At 34.6% G+C, this 16,786-nt stretch overlaps 1 protein-coding gene across 4 annotated transcripts in view; it reads right to left on the bottom strand.

Annotated features, from left to right (window-relative positions):
* Nucleotides 1-16,786, bottom strand: part of KIF2A (kinesin family member 2A) — a 62,145-nt gene that overhangs the window by 9,877 nt on the left and 35,482 nt on the right. For 3 of the 4 annotated variants that reach the window (XM_037530395.2, XM_037530396.2, XM_054688309.1), the window contains exons 7-17: nucleotides 16,179-16,274; nucleotides 13,597-13,651; nucleotides 13,066-13,228; nucleotides 11,177-11,267; nucleotides 10,976-11,039; nucleotides 10,312-10,403; nucleotides 9,831-9,973; nucleotides 9,290-9,494; nucleotides 8,531-8,641; nucleotides 7,593-7,660; nucleotides 3,163-3,313 (exon numbers count right to left, since the gene is read on the bottom strand). In XM_037530395.2, the coding sequence (XP_037386292.1) occupies nucleotides 3,163-3,313; nucleotides 7,593-7,660; nucleotides 8,531-8,641; nucleotides 9,290-9,494; nucleotides 9,831-9,973; nucleotides 10,312-10,403; nucleotides 10,976-11,039; nucleotides 11,177-11,267; nucleotides 13,066-13,228; nucleotides 13,597-13,651; nucleotides 16,179-16,274 (1,239 nt within the window). Of the gene's footprint in view, nucleotides 1-3,162; nucleotides 3,314-4,111; nucleotides 4,226-7,592; nucleotides 7,661-8,530; nucleotides 8,642-9,289; nucleotides 9,495-9,830; nucleotides 9,974-10,311; nucleotides 10,404-10,975; nucleotides 11,040-11,176; nucleotides 11,268-13,065; nucleotides 13,229-13,596; nucleotides 13,652-16,178; nucleotides 16,275-16,786 lie in introns of all 4 variants that reach the window. The other variant, XM_037530394.2, reaches the window with a different exon arrangement.

Raw genomic sequence — 16,786 nt, 5'->3', positions numbered from 1 at the left:
TATAAAATTTAAAAATTTAAAAAAAAAAAAAAGATCCTTGGAGGATGGGAAAGTTGAAAGAAATACATGTTCTCTCAAACATGGAGGAGGTTGCAAGAACTCTTGATGTCATGCCTAAAGCCTGTAGTTTAGTTCTGGTTACCTAACCAAACTATAAAGGTCCTGCAGAGACTAAACAGATGCAAAAATAAAACGTAAGATCTACTATAAGGAGTCCTATCTTGTTCTGCTTCACCATATCTAGTTACAGTAAAGGTTTGGCTTAAGGATTTTAAGAGCAATTATAATCTCCTTCAAAACTTTTGGGAAGAGGATGGATTAAACCCTGGATCTCAACTTCAGTTCATTATCTACTATGCTTCAAAGTTTAGAACTCTTACTTTAAACCAGATTATGTAAACTTTGAGACATTTGGGGTGGGTAGAGGGTGGGCTGTCCTGTACATACAATGTTTAGCATCCCTAGTCACTACCCACTAAATGTTAGTAGCATCACCCTAGTTATGACAACAAAATCTCATCATACATTTTTCTCAAGGTGCACCAAGTCACTTGTGCAACTACTGCATTAAACCCTACTTTATTAATAGAGAAATCTGGAACATAGTAATTAAAAATGGCACGCCCATTTCTATAATTTGGACTCTAATACTCCCTTTGAGAAAGTATAAAACTGATGAATGTTATATTGTTTCCAAATAATATGCAGCTAGCAAAAGGCTTCTTGACATAACATCTAACCTTGGATAAGAAATTCCAACCTTGCCTGGCTTCAGGACTTACCAATTATATGATCTTAGTCAAATAACTTGACCTTTAGTTTTACCATAGAATTATAGAATTTTTCTTTTTTTTAAAAACTCTTTTTTTTTTTAAAAAAGATTCATTTATTTACTTATTTACTTATTTATACAAGCACTGGGTACAGTCAGAAGTGCGGGAGGGTGAGAGAATTCACCAGAGCCAGAGCGGGGAGCGGAACAGGCAGAAGGACCGAAGTACACTCTGAGGGGAGCAGCAGGCGGCAGGAGAGGTCTGGGCGCCATGTGGGACCCTCCTCCGGTGGCCGGGGAGCAGCCAGGGATCAGCCAGGGATCGAACCAGCGCTGCAGAGGCTGCGGGCAGCTTCGCAACCCAGCACTCAACCGCTGCGCCACCCGGGCGGCCCGAATTATAGAATTTTTCATATCAAGTTGTAAAGATTACAACAGGCAATAAATAAAATGCCTAGCAAATGTATGTCATGTAGTAAACAACTAAAATGGTATCTTTTTTCAGTATAAGAAATTAATACAAAAGGGAACTCCCCGGTGGCGCAAGGGATTAAGACACAACCTATGACGCTATCCACAGCCACTGTCGCACAAGTTCGAACCCCCGCCAGGGAGCTACCCACATGGCACAGCAGACCTCTTCTGACTCATCCGCTGCTCCCCTCAGCAGTGTATTTCAGTGGATCTGCCTGTTCTGCTCCCCAATCTGTCTCTAGTGAATCCTCTCACCCCCCACACCTCTGGCCTGTACCCTAGTTCTTGTATGAATAAATAAACTTTAAAAAAAAAAAAGAAATTAACACAATAGGGTTCTTAGTGGGAAATGAAAGAAACTATATAGAGTATACTTTTTTTTTTTAAAGATTTATTTATTTATTTATACAAGCACTGGGTACAGTCAGAAGCACAGGAGGGTGAGAGAATTCACCAGAGCCAGAGAGGGTAACAGAGCAGGCAGAAGGACCAAAGTACACTGCTGAGGGGAGCAGCGGGCGGCAGGAGAGGTCTGCGCGCCATGTGGGACCCTCCTCCAGTGGCCGGGGAGCAGCCGGGGATTGAACTGGCTCTGCAGAGGCTGCGGGCAGCTTTGCCAACCCAGCGCTCAACCGCTGCGCCACCCAGGAGGCCCGAGTATACATTTTTAAAATGAAGTTAAGTAACTACTGAAAGGAATTATTAAAAGAATTATGTGAAAATGTATATAATTTGCAATTTTTTTGGTTATTTATTCCTCTTTGTCCTTATACAACAGATGCAATATTTTATTATTTTTTGAGTAATTGGGGAAATAAAAATTGTATTTATTTTTATTTATTTATGCATAAAAGAACTGGGGTACAGGCCAGAGCACGTGTGGAGGGTGAGAGGATTCACCAGAGACAAAGTGGGGAACATAACAGGCAGATTAACTGAAATACACTGTTGAGGGGAGCAGCAGGCCAGACAGGAGAGGCCTGTGGCATAGCTCCCTGGCCAGGGATTGAATTCATGCTGCAGTGTGGCTGGCTATAGCTTGACAGTGCTGAGACTTAACCCTTGTGCTACCAGGGAGGCCCGAAATAAAAATTTTAAATTGTGAAATTCACTAAACATTTCATACCTATAGAAAGTGACCAAACAAATGCTAGCACTTTGCTATGTTTAATTTTTGATATATTTTATGTGTCCCTTTAATACATATACAAGTATACAAAGTTCTTTCACTTTATTTTTAAGCTTTATATATGATATATTATAGATATAATTCTTTGATTTTCTTTTCACCCTATTACTTTAAAAATCCCCACATTTTGGGCCTCCCCGGTGGCGCAGCGGGTTGAGCGCAGCACTGTAAAGCTGTCCACAGCATCTGCAGCACTGGTTCGATTCCTGGCTGGCCGGCGAGAATCCCACATGGCGCAGCAGACCTCTCCTGTCTTACCTGCTGCTCCCCTCAGCAGTGCATTTCAGTTGTCTGCCTGTTCTGCTCCCCGCTCTGTCTCTGGTGAATCCTCTCACCCTCCCACTCCTCTGGCCTGTACACCAGCTCTTGTATAAAAATAAATAAATCTTAAAAAAAAAAAAAAAAAAAATCCCCACATTTTAATACCGGTATAAAATCTGGGGGGAAAAAAGAGTAACACATAAGAATCAGAAATCTTTCTGAAAGGGCCTGACAATACATATTTGGGGGCTTATGAGTCACATGGTCTTTATCACTTCTACTATGGCAAGAAAGCACCTATAAAGTAAATGAACATGGTCATATTTCAATAAAACTTTATTTGTAAAAACAGATGGCTATCCTATTAGCTATAATTTGCCAGCCACAGATTTAGATGACAGTTTCAATTATAAAATTTTACTACTGATAAACTAAGATTAGATAATTGCATTATTAAGTCACTTACATTTTGTTCACAGAGAAGTTTTAGATCGTCTCTCTGAGGGGAACTTCCCACACCCCACTGTGCTTCTAAGTCATCAATCTGATTTGGTGGATGATGCATTATTGGACGAACATCACCAGCAGCACTTGGATCAACAGTCAATTCTTTCACCCTGTAAATACATAAGAAATAGCCAATATTAACAAAACTCATGCAGAGGAATAAGAAAATATCAACTTATTCAATATACAGACAATTCAATTAATACAGTAAGACTGATGTCAGCTTTCCAAATGACATATACATATGAAATCCATGGAACTCTAAAGGAATGTGAAACTTTTAATTTTAGGAATTTATTTAGGAACTTAAAATTATTTCGAATATAATTATAATGTATAATAATTGAGAATTAGGAATAAGCAAAGTAAAAAAAAACTTATTGCAATTAAATTAAAAGACTCACTGCAGAAAATGGTTAACAAAATGGCATTTAGGTCAATAGATGGATTCTTGCCAAAATCAGAGAATTTAATACATTCTGCAGATTTCTGGTAGTCTTAATCTTCAGTTAAGAGATATGTGTGAAATAACTTAATTTCTTAAGTGTAAAGATTAAAATGCATACATTTGGGAGAGGGTATTCTTTCAAAGTCAACAGAATCCTTGTTATTTCCTTACTAGGAAATTAAGACTGTATAGAATAAAAGTAAATGCAAAGATGACATCATCCTTAAACACAGTAAGAGGAAATACAAAGTATGATTTCTAAATTAACATTTAAAGCAAATAAATTAATAAAGTATATAAAAATGAAGATCATGCAGTACAACCACACCACCTGCCAAGCAAAATGAAAATGAAAATGAAAAAAAAATGGCTCAGGACAAAGAAATATGAGACATTTATACATAGCACAATTCAAAAGAAACTATTAAAATAAAGATCTTATGTATAGAATGAAGTAGACCTGGTAATCGAAGGAGAAAAGTCGTCATACTCATAAGAAGGAGAGAGATCAGGGCGACTGCCACTACCCTGTGAGAAGGGAATGTCTGATGGACTAATTCCAAACTCCTTTACTCTGCAGCAGCACCAAAACAACAAATTAAAAGAAAATGGTCTTATAAAGACAGTAATGCACTTTTCAAGTTCTCATTGCAATTTAATTTGTTTAGAAAGGGTATTAACCAATTTTTAAGACGCATTTGAATCTCCCTGTCTTACTGATTCCTCCATAATCCTGTCTTCCTTTCTGATATATCATCCCCTTTCTCCTGAGCCTTCCTATAAGTTTAGCTAGACAAGTACTTCAATTTGAAAAACCCCTTATTTAACTACATGACTACTCAATCTGATTTCCTTGTGTGGTCAATATCATGAATATTTTGTTTACTACCATTAATGAGTCCTTACCAATCTGAGTTTTTTTTATTTTTTTTTAATTTTTTAAAAAAGATTTCTTTATTTTATGCAAACAAGAACTGGGGCACAGGCCAGAGGTGGAGTTATGGTGAGAGGATTCACCAGAGACAGAGTGGGGAGCAGAACAGGCAGAGCCACTGAAATACACTGCTGAGGGGAGCAGCAGACGAGTCAAGAGAGGTCTGCTGCACCATGTGGGTAGCTCCCTGGCCGGGGATCAAACTCGTGCTGTAGTGGCTGCAGATAGCTTTATAGGTTGTGCCTTAACCCCTTGTGCCACCACGGAGGCCCAATCTGAGTTTTTGTAAACAGCTCACACAATGATTAAGTTATAATGGTGCCTACTCTTTGGAATGAATTATCTTTTTCCCTATGCATCTGAAATATTACTGACTATGAAAGTATCATTGGTATAAACTGAGAAAATAGTCACCAAATCTTCTGTGTTTTGTGACTGAGATGAAGAACCCTGGTTGAGAAAACAATCTAAACTGCTTTTGCTAATGTTTCTAAATAGTACATTTAACCAAATTATGGCTTTCTTTGTGGATTCCCTTTGTCACTACGGGGTCAATCCCATTTCCTAACAGTAGGCAATATTTATTAAATATTTCCTACATGTCAAGTATTAAGATTAGTAATTTTTAGACTTTGTTTATTTCTTACAATAATCTTATGATATCTCCATTTTACAGATGAGCAATTGCTAAAAATCTTTTTTTTTTTTTTAAATTTTTTTTTTTTAAAGATTTATTTATTTATTTATTCATTTATTTATTTATACAAGCACTGGGTACAGTCAGAAGCGCGGGAGGGTGAGAGAATTCACCAGAGCCAGAGCAGGGAGCAGAGCAGGCAGAAGGACCGAAGCACACTGCTGAGGGGAGCAGCGGGCGGCAGGAGAGGTCTGCGCGCCATGTGGGACCCTCCTCCGGTGGCCGGTGAGCAGCTGGGGATTGAACCGGCGCTGCAGAGGCTGCGGGCAGCTTCGCAACCCAGCGCTCAACCGCTGCGCCACCAGGGAGGCCCAATTGCTAAAAATCTTTATTCCTAGATATTTGGAAATAAAAGGCAGAATGATTTGGACCAGATGACAAATACTTATATTCAGCAGCTATATTGCAAATGAATTTTATTACATAATACATTAAATCATTTTATTAGACCTAAGTGAACGAGAGGAATGGCCAGATACAATATTTTCACATTAGGGAAAGCCCTTTCTAGTCATAAATCTGAAGACATGAAAAATTTTTAATTTGGTTTAATTCTAGAACATGGCAAGATTCTACTACACTAAGCTGTCCTTCCTGTCTCCCATGAACAATTTTGAAATAAGAAGCATTAAAAATTAACCCCCACACTAAAAATATTAATTACAGTATTAATGATGAATCAACAGTACATAAAAGTTTGCAACTAGGAGCTCATAAATCAAAAGTTAAATGAGATTAAATTTAGAGAACAATTAGAGTTCTATTACATTTTAAAAGAAGTTTATATATTTTCACAAAAGGCAATAGAACTGCATTTCCCAACAGTTTTCACTATCATTTTAAAAAATGTCTTCAGTTGAAACAAAAGAAATACACATAAAAATAAAGAGCATGATTTCTTTCTTTTATGTAAAGTTCAAATATAGCTGCCTCTAGTGTTCAGGCATACATTCACAGGTAGTAAAACTGCTTTTTAAGAAGAAAGAAAAATGAAAAAATTATTCCACAAAAGTCAGGAGAGTGTTTATGCTGGGATGAAGATTAACTGATTTTGGCATGTTATTTAGGATTTGCGATCTAAAAGCAACACATGGAGAACTTTCTGGGGACTGGTAATGTTCTATTTCCTAATCTAAAAAGAGGAATTTTCATTTTGTAAAATTCATTAAATTATTCATTTGTTTTGGATACTTGTCTACATACTTCATATTTTAATTGATTAAAAGTAAAATTTCATAGTAATTAAAACAAAGAAATAAGACAAATACTTATATTCAGCAAAATTAAGAGACTCTCCAATTAGAAATGGAATACAAAGGGGAATTTTATCTCTTGGTTAAGACCACAAGTACAGCATGTGATAGACAAATTTAAAATTATATAGTCATTCAAAACGAGCAATGGGAAAAATCTATGAACAAATATAGATAGACTAATCACAATCCAAAGTTTAGAGGATACTTCATGATTCAAGGAATAAACTGCTTTAACAATCCATGTTTTCTTTATTTTCATATATAATAATCAGTTATATATTAAACTTTGTAACACTACGGACAAGAATGATAAAATGTAATCCACAAAGAACAGACAGAACTGTGTTATCACTCCTTATTCAAACTTGAAATTCTCCATAGTTACCAGAAATAATTTCCAGCACACATAATTTAAGAAATACAGACTGATACCGCGCCCCCCTGCCTTGCATAGTTGCTTTAGAGTCTTATAATTAGAAGATCTTCATGTTCAAAGGTAGTAAAATATTATGAAATGCAACCTGGTGAAACTGAAAAACAGAATCATGTTCTAGGAGAGAAACATCAATTCTTTTAAAAATATATATATCTGGGCCTCCCCAGTGGCACAGCGGTTGAATGCTGGGTTGCGAAGCTGCCCGCAGCCTCTACAGCACCGGTTTGATCCCCGGCCACTGGAGAAGGGTCCCACATGGCGCTCAGACCTCTCCTGCCGCCCGCTGCTCCCCTCAGCAGTGTACTTCTTCAGTCTGCCTGTTCTGCTCTCCGCTCTGGCTCTGGTGAATTCTTTCACCCTCCTGCGCTTCTGACTGTACCCAGTGCTTATATAAATAAATAAATATTTAAAAAAAAAAAAAATATATATATATATATATCTTCCCAATTTGTATATTTCCTTTTTTGAATTTGATAAAATGATTCTAATATTATTTTAATGAATATGCCAAAATAATTCTGTGAAAATTGAAAGAACAATGTATTAAAATTTATCCTATCAGGCATTAAACCATACCGTGATCTACTCCTCCCAAATTTCAAAATAACCATTTCATACCTATTTGCATATCTTAACGTATTAAGAGTATTTTCACAGGATGCCATTCCCGGAGAAATCGTGGCAATCTATGGGGGAAAAAGTGCAAAAGTAAAGAAAATATTACAAATAATGAAGACTAATTTGCTTTCTTACATCCATAAAAATAATAATTATAAATGCCTGTTAAAATATAAACTCTATGAAGAGTTGTTTATAGAAACAAAAGTTACCAAAATCAAGCAGAAAATGGAGGTCAACACCTAGAAAAAAGGAATAGCTTCAAGCATCCTTTTTTTAAAATTGTTTTTTCAACAAAGGGAAAGCACTACTATTGTTGCATAGGACAACTGAAATTGTATTAGAAACCTCAAGTTCCATTGGTTATGAAAGTAAAGGTCAGCATTTGGAGTTAGGAACCACAGCAGCTAGAAAGTAAAATTTGTCCCAGAAAAGAAAGACAGCCACAGAGGAAGAAACCAAAATTCCTCATATAAACTGCCAAATCTCTGGCTGACCTCTGAATAGGCATACGTAAATCTGACTCCAAGTAACATAGCTAAGTGTGAAAGAAGTAAACAGATTCAGTTTTAGTTGCTGCCCAAGACCCTCGGTGAGGGGGATGTGGACTTTGGAGTTAAGTACAGCTAAATTAACTTTCTGCTAAAATAAAACCCAATCAATAATCTTATGACAAATGATATCATCCAATATTGCCAGGCATATGAACAAAGAGAAAAGTTGACCCATATTCAAGAAAAAAATAAATGAATTGAGATCAAACTTAAGACCACCTAGATGTCGGAATTAGTAGAAAACATCATCCAATTACACTGGCAGGGACCACAATCCTAAGTATCACTGTATCACTCAGAAAAGGATTTAAGTGATTGTCACTAATGTATATTACAATTTTCCCATAGATAAGGGTATAGATATTCATTTAAACATAAACTTACCATGCAGGTACGAGAGTTTTCACCTATGAAGGAATCTCTTAACACCTGAGTAAGTTTACTTGCTCGGAAAGGAGTATGAGGTTTATTTCTACCTAAGGCTCTGATGCACTCCTGAAAATTAAGAAAGCAAGTCTCAGAGAAATCTGAGCATATTTTAAAAGATCTCTTACTATAGAACTCTACATTTAAGATCTGATCAACTCTATACTATTAACAAGTTTATCACACAGTTAAAGTTCCCATAAATCCTAATTCAAGAACACGATATTAGGGGGAAAAAAACATTATTCCAAAAGGAAAGGCAATAGGATAATCATAAAAAGTTAAATGTTTATAAAGTGGCACTCCAGTAGAAAAAACACAGAATGCTTCCTAACAGTTCTACCAAGCTTTGCTTTTCTAGTTAAGAGATAATACTGATTCAACTTTTTGAAGTCTCTCCACATCTTCCTGAGAAACTTTCTTAGCTCAATTCTCTGATTACCTACCATCCTCCAAGAAAATATTAATGACAAAGGCCCTTGGGAATCTCCCCTAAATAGCTTTGAATTGGCTTGCCAACTAACAGATTTTTTATCTACCCTAAAAAGAAGCATATAAAGAAAATTTCTGGGTACAATATAAATCTATAACTGCAAACACAAAAAACTAAATTTTGATAACCTTTCACTTTTAAGCAAATGCTATCATTTTATATCTGAGAAAATAAAATAAAATGACATATAAAAGGCTTTTCATAATTAAATACATTTTATTTACCTTGAGTGCTAAAAGGCTTTTATTAATTTCAGCACCTTCAAGCCTAGTTTGCCTGTCTGCGCTGGAAGTATCAGCTCCTCTTTCATTTCCAGCCAAATCGATGAGAGAAAATTTGCCATGTAGTTTTCCTTTCCTTCTAAGAATAATCTGAAACACTGCATGGCTCCGAGATGAATGTGCATTTGCAGATGTTTGACCAGATGTTCTACAGTGTGATGAAGGAAATTTTGATACATAAAAACATCAATTTAGATGTCCAAATCATAGTATTTTCATTAAAAAACAAAATACAAAAACTACTTAGCCAACTTTCATCATTTAAACCAACATCTAATTTACTTGTGGTATGTTATCAATATTGTAGATATCAGTTGTATGTATAGTAAAGGGTTTTTTTTTTTTTAGTAAAGGTTTTTTAAGTACAATGTTTTTACTTCCAAGATGTATTGAGTAACATCCTTGATCTGTTTTTGCTATAGCTAACCTATCTAAAACTTACTATGCAGTTAAATTTCCCCTTCTTAATTAAAAAGAGATTTACCTGCAACTGTTGCCTATGTCAATGAGTTTCAGTACATCTTCAACACATTTGACCTCCCTTTCCTGTAATCCCACCACTTGAACCTGCTGTTTTCCATCTTCTAGAACTCTTAATTTTGTTTTTCTGTTTAGCAAATCAAACACCTATTTAAAAAAGACAAAACAAATTGAAAGTAGAAAAATCACCTTAAAGGGAAAAAAGTCTATAAAAATGAGTCATCCAGAAACCAAATATTATTTCCAAGAATCATCATTAAAATAATAATGTTCAATACCGAGGTTGAAGAGTTTCAAAGAGCATTAAAAAAATCTCCTAACAAATTCTAATATAAAATTCTAAATACATATAAAAATGAAGTGTTGGTGATGGCTGCATAACAATATGAATGTACTTAATGCCACTGAACCTGTACACTTAAAAATGGTTAAATAGTAAATTTTATTATGTATATTGTAAATGCAATTAAAAAGCTTCCACTTACTTTTCCACTATAAATTTCAAAAAAGGTTGCATATACTTGAAGTTCTAACTTCTTATAGTTTGGCTTCTTTAGCATTAAAAAGACATCTCGAGCTGTCAAGAATTTCATATGGAGAAAATTTGTTAAGATGCGCAAATATAATTTTTAAAAGGCAACCCAAGATTTCTATTTTTAGATGAGTAAGTTAATCTTTACCTAGAATGATAGTTATCAATAATAAAAATGAAGACTAACATGAACATTATAGAAAAATATAGTAGCAATAGTTTTTATTTTTTAAAGTTTAGATGTCACTCTCCTTCATATTTGTTAAAAGCATGCTACTACTATTCTTATAAATAGCAAAACATTAGTACAGGTGGTCTTAATAAGGCTACTCTCATGATACCAAACAGCTTTTCATAAATCAGTTGTTCAACAATAAACACTAAGTTCCAACAAGGTGCCAGATTACAATGATACAAATATAATCAAGATTTCTGCACCCCCCAAATTAATCCCATTCTTTACACTCGTTTTCATAATCTAAAATTGACATAATATAAAGTGTATATAAAATTACAACTATCCTTAAAATTCTAAACAATATTTCCAAGACTTACTTCAAAGTCACCTGAACACTCAATTACAAATGATATGGGGACAAAAACAAACAAATAATCACCTGCTAATGCATAAATTCCTTTTGAACAATCTTGGTTCTTTCCTGAAAAATCACCTCCCATAGTCTATATGTTAAAATGACAATAAAGAATAGACATTATTCAGGAGAAAATCTTTAAAAATTTTAGGTCTTAATGCAAGTTAAGATAAACTGTAACTTCATATTGGGATGTAATTATAATTATTATTATGAATTCCTTACATGAGTTTTTCCACTTCCAGTTTGCCCATAAGCAAAGCATGTAGCCATTCCCCTTTCAAATATAGTTTCCACTAGTGGTCTAGCTGTAAACCTTAAAAACAAAATTCATCAGTCAGAATGTGTTGTTAATAATTAAATCACACAAATAAGTTATATCAAATCTTAATAAATAAAACTTATACCATGAGTTTTAAATAAATCAGTAGGCTTAATATAAGGCCACTTAGCCCACTGATTTTTTAAAAATTTTAAATAATCAACATCCTTTAAGTTGTTTAAAGGTATTAAAAACAGAATTGCAAGAAATAATTAAGCCAATAAACGATAGTCAAAATAATAATGCAGAGAAAAAAAATAGATAGTAACGCAAAAAAGACATATACAGAAAAGGGAAGTTTCTCAAAATAATCAAAGATAGTCATGTTAGTCAGACAAGCAGACATATGTAACGAAAACAAACCAAAAAATTGATCAAAAATTTCAACAGAAACATGGGCCTCCCTGGTGGCACAAGGGGATACGCACAGCACTGTGAAGCTACCTGCTGCCTCTGTAACATGAATTCAATACCCAGCTGGCCAGGAAGCTAACCACATGGCGCAGCAGACCTCTCCTGTCTTGCCTGCTTCTCCCCTCAGCAGTGCATTTCAGTCAGTCTGCCTATTCTGCTTCCCACTCTGTCTCTGGTGAATCCTTTCATCCCACATACCTCCGGCCTGTACCACAGCTCTTGTATGCATAAATAAATAAATCTTAAAAAAAAAAAAGTTTCAACAGAAACAGAACCAAAAGAATGATAATCTCCAAAGAGAAAACTCGATGGGGAAAAACCTACAAGAATATTATCTTGAGACCACTTAAGCAAGTAGAAAAATGGTAAGATTTCCTTGAATGTAGGTAAATATTCTGCTTTTTATATACACTTCAAAATAATAAATGGAATGCTTTACTGAGCTCCGCTGATTTTTGTTAAAAAAGCGTAACTGGGATGATACACAACAACAAGGAGCAGGAAGAACAGTTTTGGCCAAAGAATAGTAATGAGCCTGCAGAACCATTAGATAATGCCTCAATACACAAAAGTTAAGAATAAGAGATCAGAGACAGGATCAATATTAGAAAAGTGAATAAACATAAATATAGGGTGAAACAGAATATTTACTAAATTTAGTATATATACAGAAATATACCTTAATTTATAATATTTCTTCAAAACGATTATAAAAATTAAATATTTATAAGAGAAGAGGACTTTATAAATGGGGAGGGAAGATTCTGATCTCAGAAAGCAAAAAATGTAAATTTAAAAAAGTTCTTCACAATATTTCTATTTAGCATTATGTTTTTAACTTTTGTTTTCTTTCTTTACCACTAAACTTCCCAGTTTAGTAGTTTAAGACCAATGGAATTGACCTCAGTCATATTTCATTTATAACAGCTATCATACTGTCTCTTAATAGCTATTTAATTTTGTTTTCACTCTATTCACAAAGGACAATAAAACACTCAAGTAATTGCCAATACAGCTATGTAAGGACTGAAATAGCAAAGCTGCTAAAACTTATCTTTTACAGTAAATAGAAATGAATATTCACAATGTATGAAAATCTACACTTGGCATAAAAAATTGGGATGTCAATATATAATACATGCAAATTTGAGTGGTTTATAATTTCAATATGTGAGCATACAAGAATTTCATGTACTAAAACTATCTCAATGACTAACAAATGCTAATATTCACTAGAATGTTTATTACTCTTTTCTTTTAAACTCAAGGTAAAAAGCGTATTACAGCTTTGGAGATCTGCTAAGATTAATGTAAGTATCAGGGTGGTAAAAAAACATGGCATATGAACAAAATTCTGACTTAAAATGAATATACCTACCTGTAAACCATTTCATTAGGCGCTGAGTCATCAAAGGCATAATCAAAACGAAAGGTTTGGTTTTCTAGGTACCTTGTTAAATCTACTTTTTGTTTTGGTTCATGTACCATCACAACATCTTTACTAGGAATTGTGATTACATCAAGATCTTTCATTTGAGTTTCTAAAAGAATAAATGAAAATCAGTCCCCAGTAATTTTCACAACATTTGAATTAACGTACAAAATTACTTTCAGTAGGAAGACTTTAGATAAAAGTAATAAATTCTGTAAATATAAATATCCCATAAATGTCATGCAATAACAGTATTTCAACAACAAAGCAAGATAGCAAATTTCTACAAAGCAATGATTCATACAACATTAACAAATCAACAGATTTAACCAAAGAAATCTGCATTATGGCTGTGTATAAATGATTTGAAATGAATTATATTTCACTCTTCCAACCCAATTTGATTTCTGCTATTATCAAAATTAATTATAGAGAGGACAAAATCAACCTTTTATTCAAGCTCAACAAGCATCGTACCTTTTTTATTGAGTGGCCGTTTTCTCACACAAACACATATCCTATGTTCATCAATCTAGAAATTAAAGTTTTTATTTCAATGATTATCAGTAGTATGCAAAACAATGAAAAGTCAATTATGCAATATTTCCTCCAAAGATTTTAGAAAATTATGCACAGTATAAATATATAAGCTTAAAAACAATTTGCTTGCACAAATTCTAATAGTTCTCAGATGTAATTGTTCTAAAATATTGAGTATAAATGGAAACATGTTTAATTTATTACTTGGTAAGCCATTAGGAAATAACTTTGTAGAGGGCACTAGTGTTCTCCAACACATTAGACTCACAGAAAGAAGTTGTCTCATTTATTTCAAGAAATACTGTGTAAACAAAGCAAAAACGGTCAATTATAAATCAGAGACATACTGTAGGAGAGGAGGAGGGAGAGACATTGGAGGGAGAAGCACAGGGGACTGAGGTGATGGTGCACAGGTGCATTGGTGAAGGAAACTCTATGGGGACTATACCTGAGGGGGTGGGGGGAAGCAAATATTGTTTAAAAATGAACAATGATGTAAAAAAAATTTAAAAAATAATATAAAAAAGAAATAGTGTAGAATAAAAGTAAAATTTCCTACCAAGTAGCCTGTCTTCAGATTATATATAGGATAAGTTGGTAACAAAGACAATTACAGTAGCCCCCCCAACCAACTAAAATTCCCTGATGCTCAATTGTCATATATAAAAAGGTATAGCATTTGTATATGAACTATGCAATCCTCCCCCATACTTAAAATCATCTCTAGATTACTTATAAGTCCTAAGTACAATGAAAATACTGTATACATAGTTGTTATACTGTAAATTATTTGGGGAATGACAGAAAAAAGGTCTGTACAGTTGACTTCTGAACAACCTATGTTTGAGTTGCACAGATCATCTTACAGTAGATTTTTGCTTACATCCCTTCCCTGGGTTTTGCAATCATGAATTCAACCATCCATGGAGATTAGTTTGCAGAATCTGTGGACTTGAAACCAGCCTGGGGCAGGCTACCAGGATCAGAAATTAACACAGATTTTTGATTGCACAGCACTGCTTCCTTTAACCTCCACACTGTTCAAGAGTCAACTGTACATGTTCATTATAGACACCAGCATCATGACCTAACTATATACTATACATTTCTGAATCACAACTGGTTCAATCAGAAGATGTGTAACCTGTGGCTACAAAGGACTAACTATATAGAAAAGATATATAAGACCCGCATATTAATGAGCAAAATAATTTGAAAAATGTTATAAATATACCAATTCTTCCACACTTTTTCATAAAATCTATGTCCCTAATACTTGCCTTTTAATGATAATTAACATAAAGAGCAAGGAGCAAAGTATGGCCCACAGGCCTAACAGGGCCCACTACCTACTTCTGTGAAGTCTTACTAAAACAGTTAGAACCATTCTTTTATGTATTGTCTACAGCTGCTTTCATACAAGAGAAGAACTGAGTGGTGTGACAAAGACCAAATGGTTCACATAGCCAAAAAATTACCATCAGACCCTTTTCAGAAAAAGTTTGCCAACCCATCCTAATGTTTGAGATCAGAGATATCAGGTTAAGCATGGAGGGGAAGCAAGGTCTAAAATATATGGGATATAAATACTATGAACAACTCTATTAAATCCTATATAATACAGCCACCTAACACAATTATATTTTGGGTACCTAATATAGTCTGTGTATGCTAGATCAGAAAGATTATTTTTCATTAGTACCAGTTAGTCACAAAAGTATTGCTAATAAATTCTCACTCTTCAACGGAAAGGACTTGCGTAATAAGATAGAACATTTCTTGAGCATTAGGTTTCCTGTCTCCTGTAGTCTTTAACAACCATTATTTATTGTTAAAATCATAGTAACATTTATTTAAAAATAAAAAATGAACTAATAGTAAATTGGAACACTGTGGGACCTACAACCAACCGCAAAGAGGGAATAAGTTTATAGAGTTGAGATCAAAGTGTAAGTGATGGTCAGAAAAGAAAGTGGGTCTTCTGACAAAACTTCTTTAACTGTTGCTCGGCTAAAAGACGAGGCTTTGTTTTGAAAAGGACATCCATGGGAAACATGTTTGATATATTAAATTAAAGGAGATAGCAAAAGTTGAAGGAGAGAGTAGATGGTTTCTTGATTTTCTTTTTAAAACATGGAAGAGGAAAAACTACATAGCTAAATATAATATTAATTTAGTGGGTATCAAATGTGTTTTTACATACAGCATAGAAAGTTCCAGAGCAATGGTTTATGAAAAAACCTTACAGGGGCCTCCCTGATGGCACAAGGAGTTAAGTCTCAATACTATTAAGGTATTGGCAGCCACTGCAGCATGAGTTTGATCCCCAGCCAGGGAGATAACCCACATGGCACAGACTTATCTTGCCTTCTGCTTCCCTGAGCAGTATATTTCAGTAGATCCGCCTCTTCTGCTCCCCACTGTCTCTGGTGAATCCTCTCACCCCTTGCACCTCTAGCCTAAATCCCAGTTCTTATATGAATAAATAAATAAAAATAAATCTTAAAAAAAAATCTTACAGGATCTGCTGTCGTTAGTGGTCTGTAATCCAAACTTCCTCTAAAGTCTCTGATCATACACATAATTTCATAATTTGGATTTGTAGCATCAACATCCTATAAAAGAATAGAATTGTTCAGTGTAACTACAATAATGTCATACTTGTATTTATGTTACATGTGGTTTGAAAAATAAAATTAAACCAATAGATTGTGTCATTTGACATAGCCACGCCCAACTTCAAACTGGAGATGTGACATAATTTAGTTTCAGAGTTCGGGACTAATAATGTGTCTAGAAATCAATTTCATATTAAGAACACAACTGTTAGTCTACATGCATTCTGCTTACTCCAAACCAAACACTCGCATTAAAGTCAACCATGATGTATTTAAAAAATTAATCTATTATGCATATATAACTTAATTGTACCAGAAAATGCAACAAAGGATCTCCTAGTAGCCTAGGAGTTAAGGTCAGGGCTATCACTACTACGGCCTAAGTTCAAGCCTGGGCCACAGAGCTAACCCACTTAGGGTACAGCAGACCTCTCCTGTATCCCCTTTGGCATGTATTTCAATAAGCCTGCCTGTTCTGCTACCCACTCTGTCTCTGGTGAATCTTCTCA

Source organism: Talpa occidentalis, unplaced genomic scaffold (assembly GCF_014898055.3).
Source record: "Talpa occidentalis isolate TD23 unplaced genomic scaffold, MPIMG_talOcc4v2.1 talOcc4.6, whole genome shotgun sequence".
NCBI classification, from domain to species: Eukaryota; Metazoa; Chordata; class Mammalia; order Eulipotyphla; family Talpidae; genus Talpa; species Talpa occidentalis.
The sequence above is the reverse complement of the archived record's forward strand: the minus strand, read 5'-3'. Positions and strand labels throughout refer to the sequence as shown.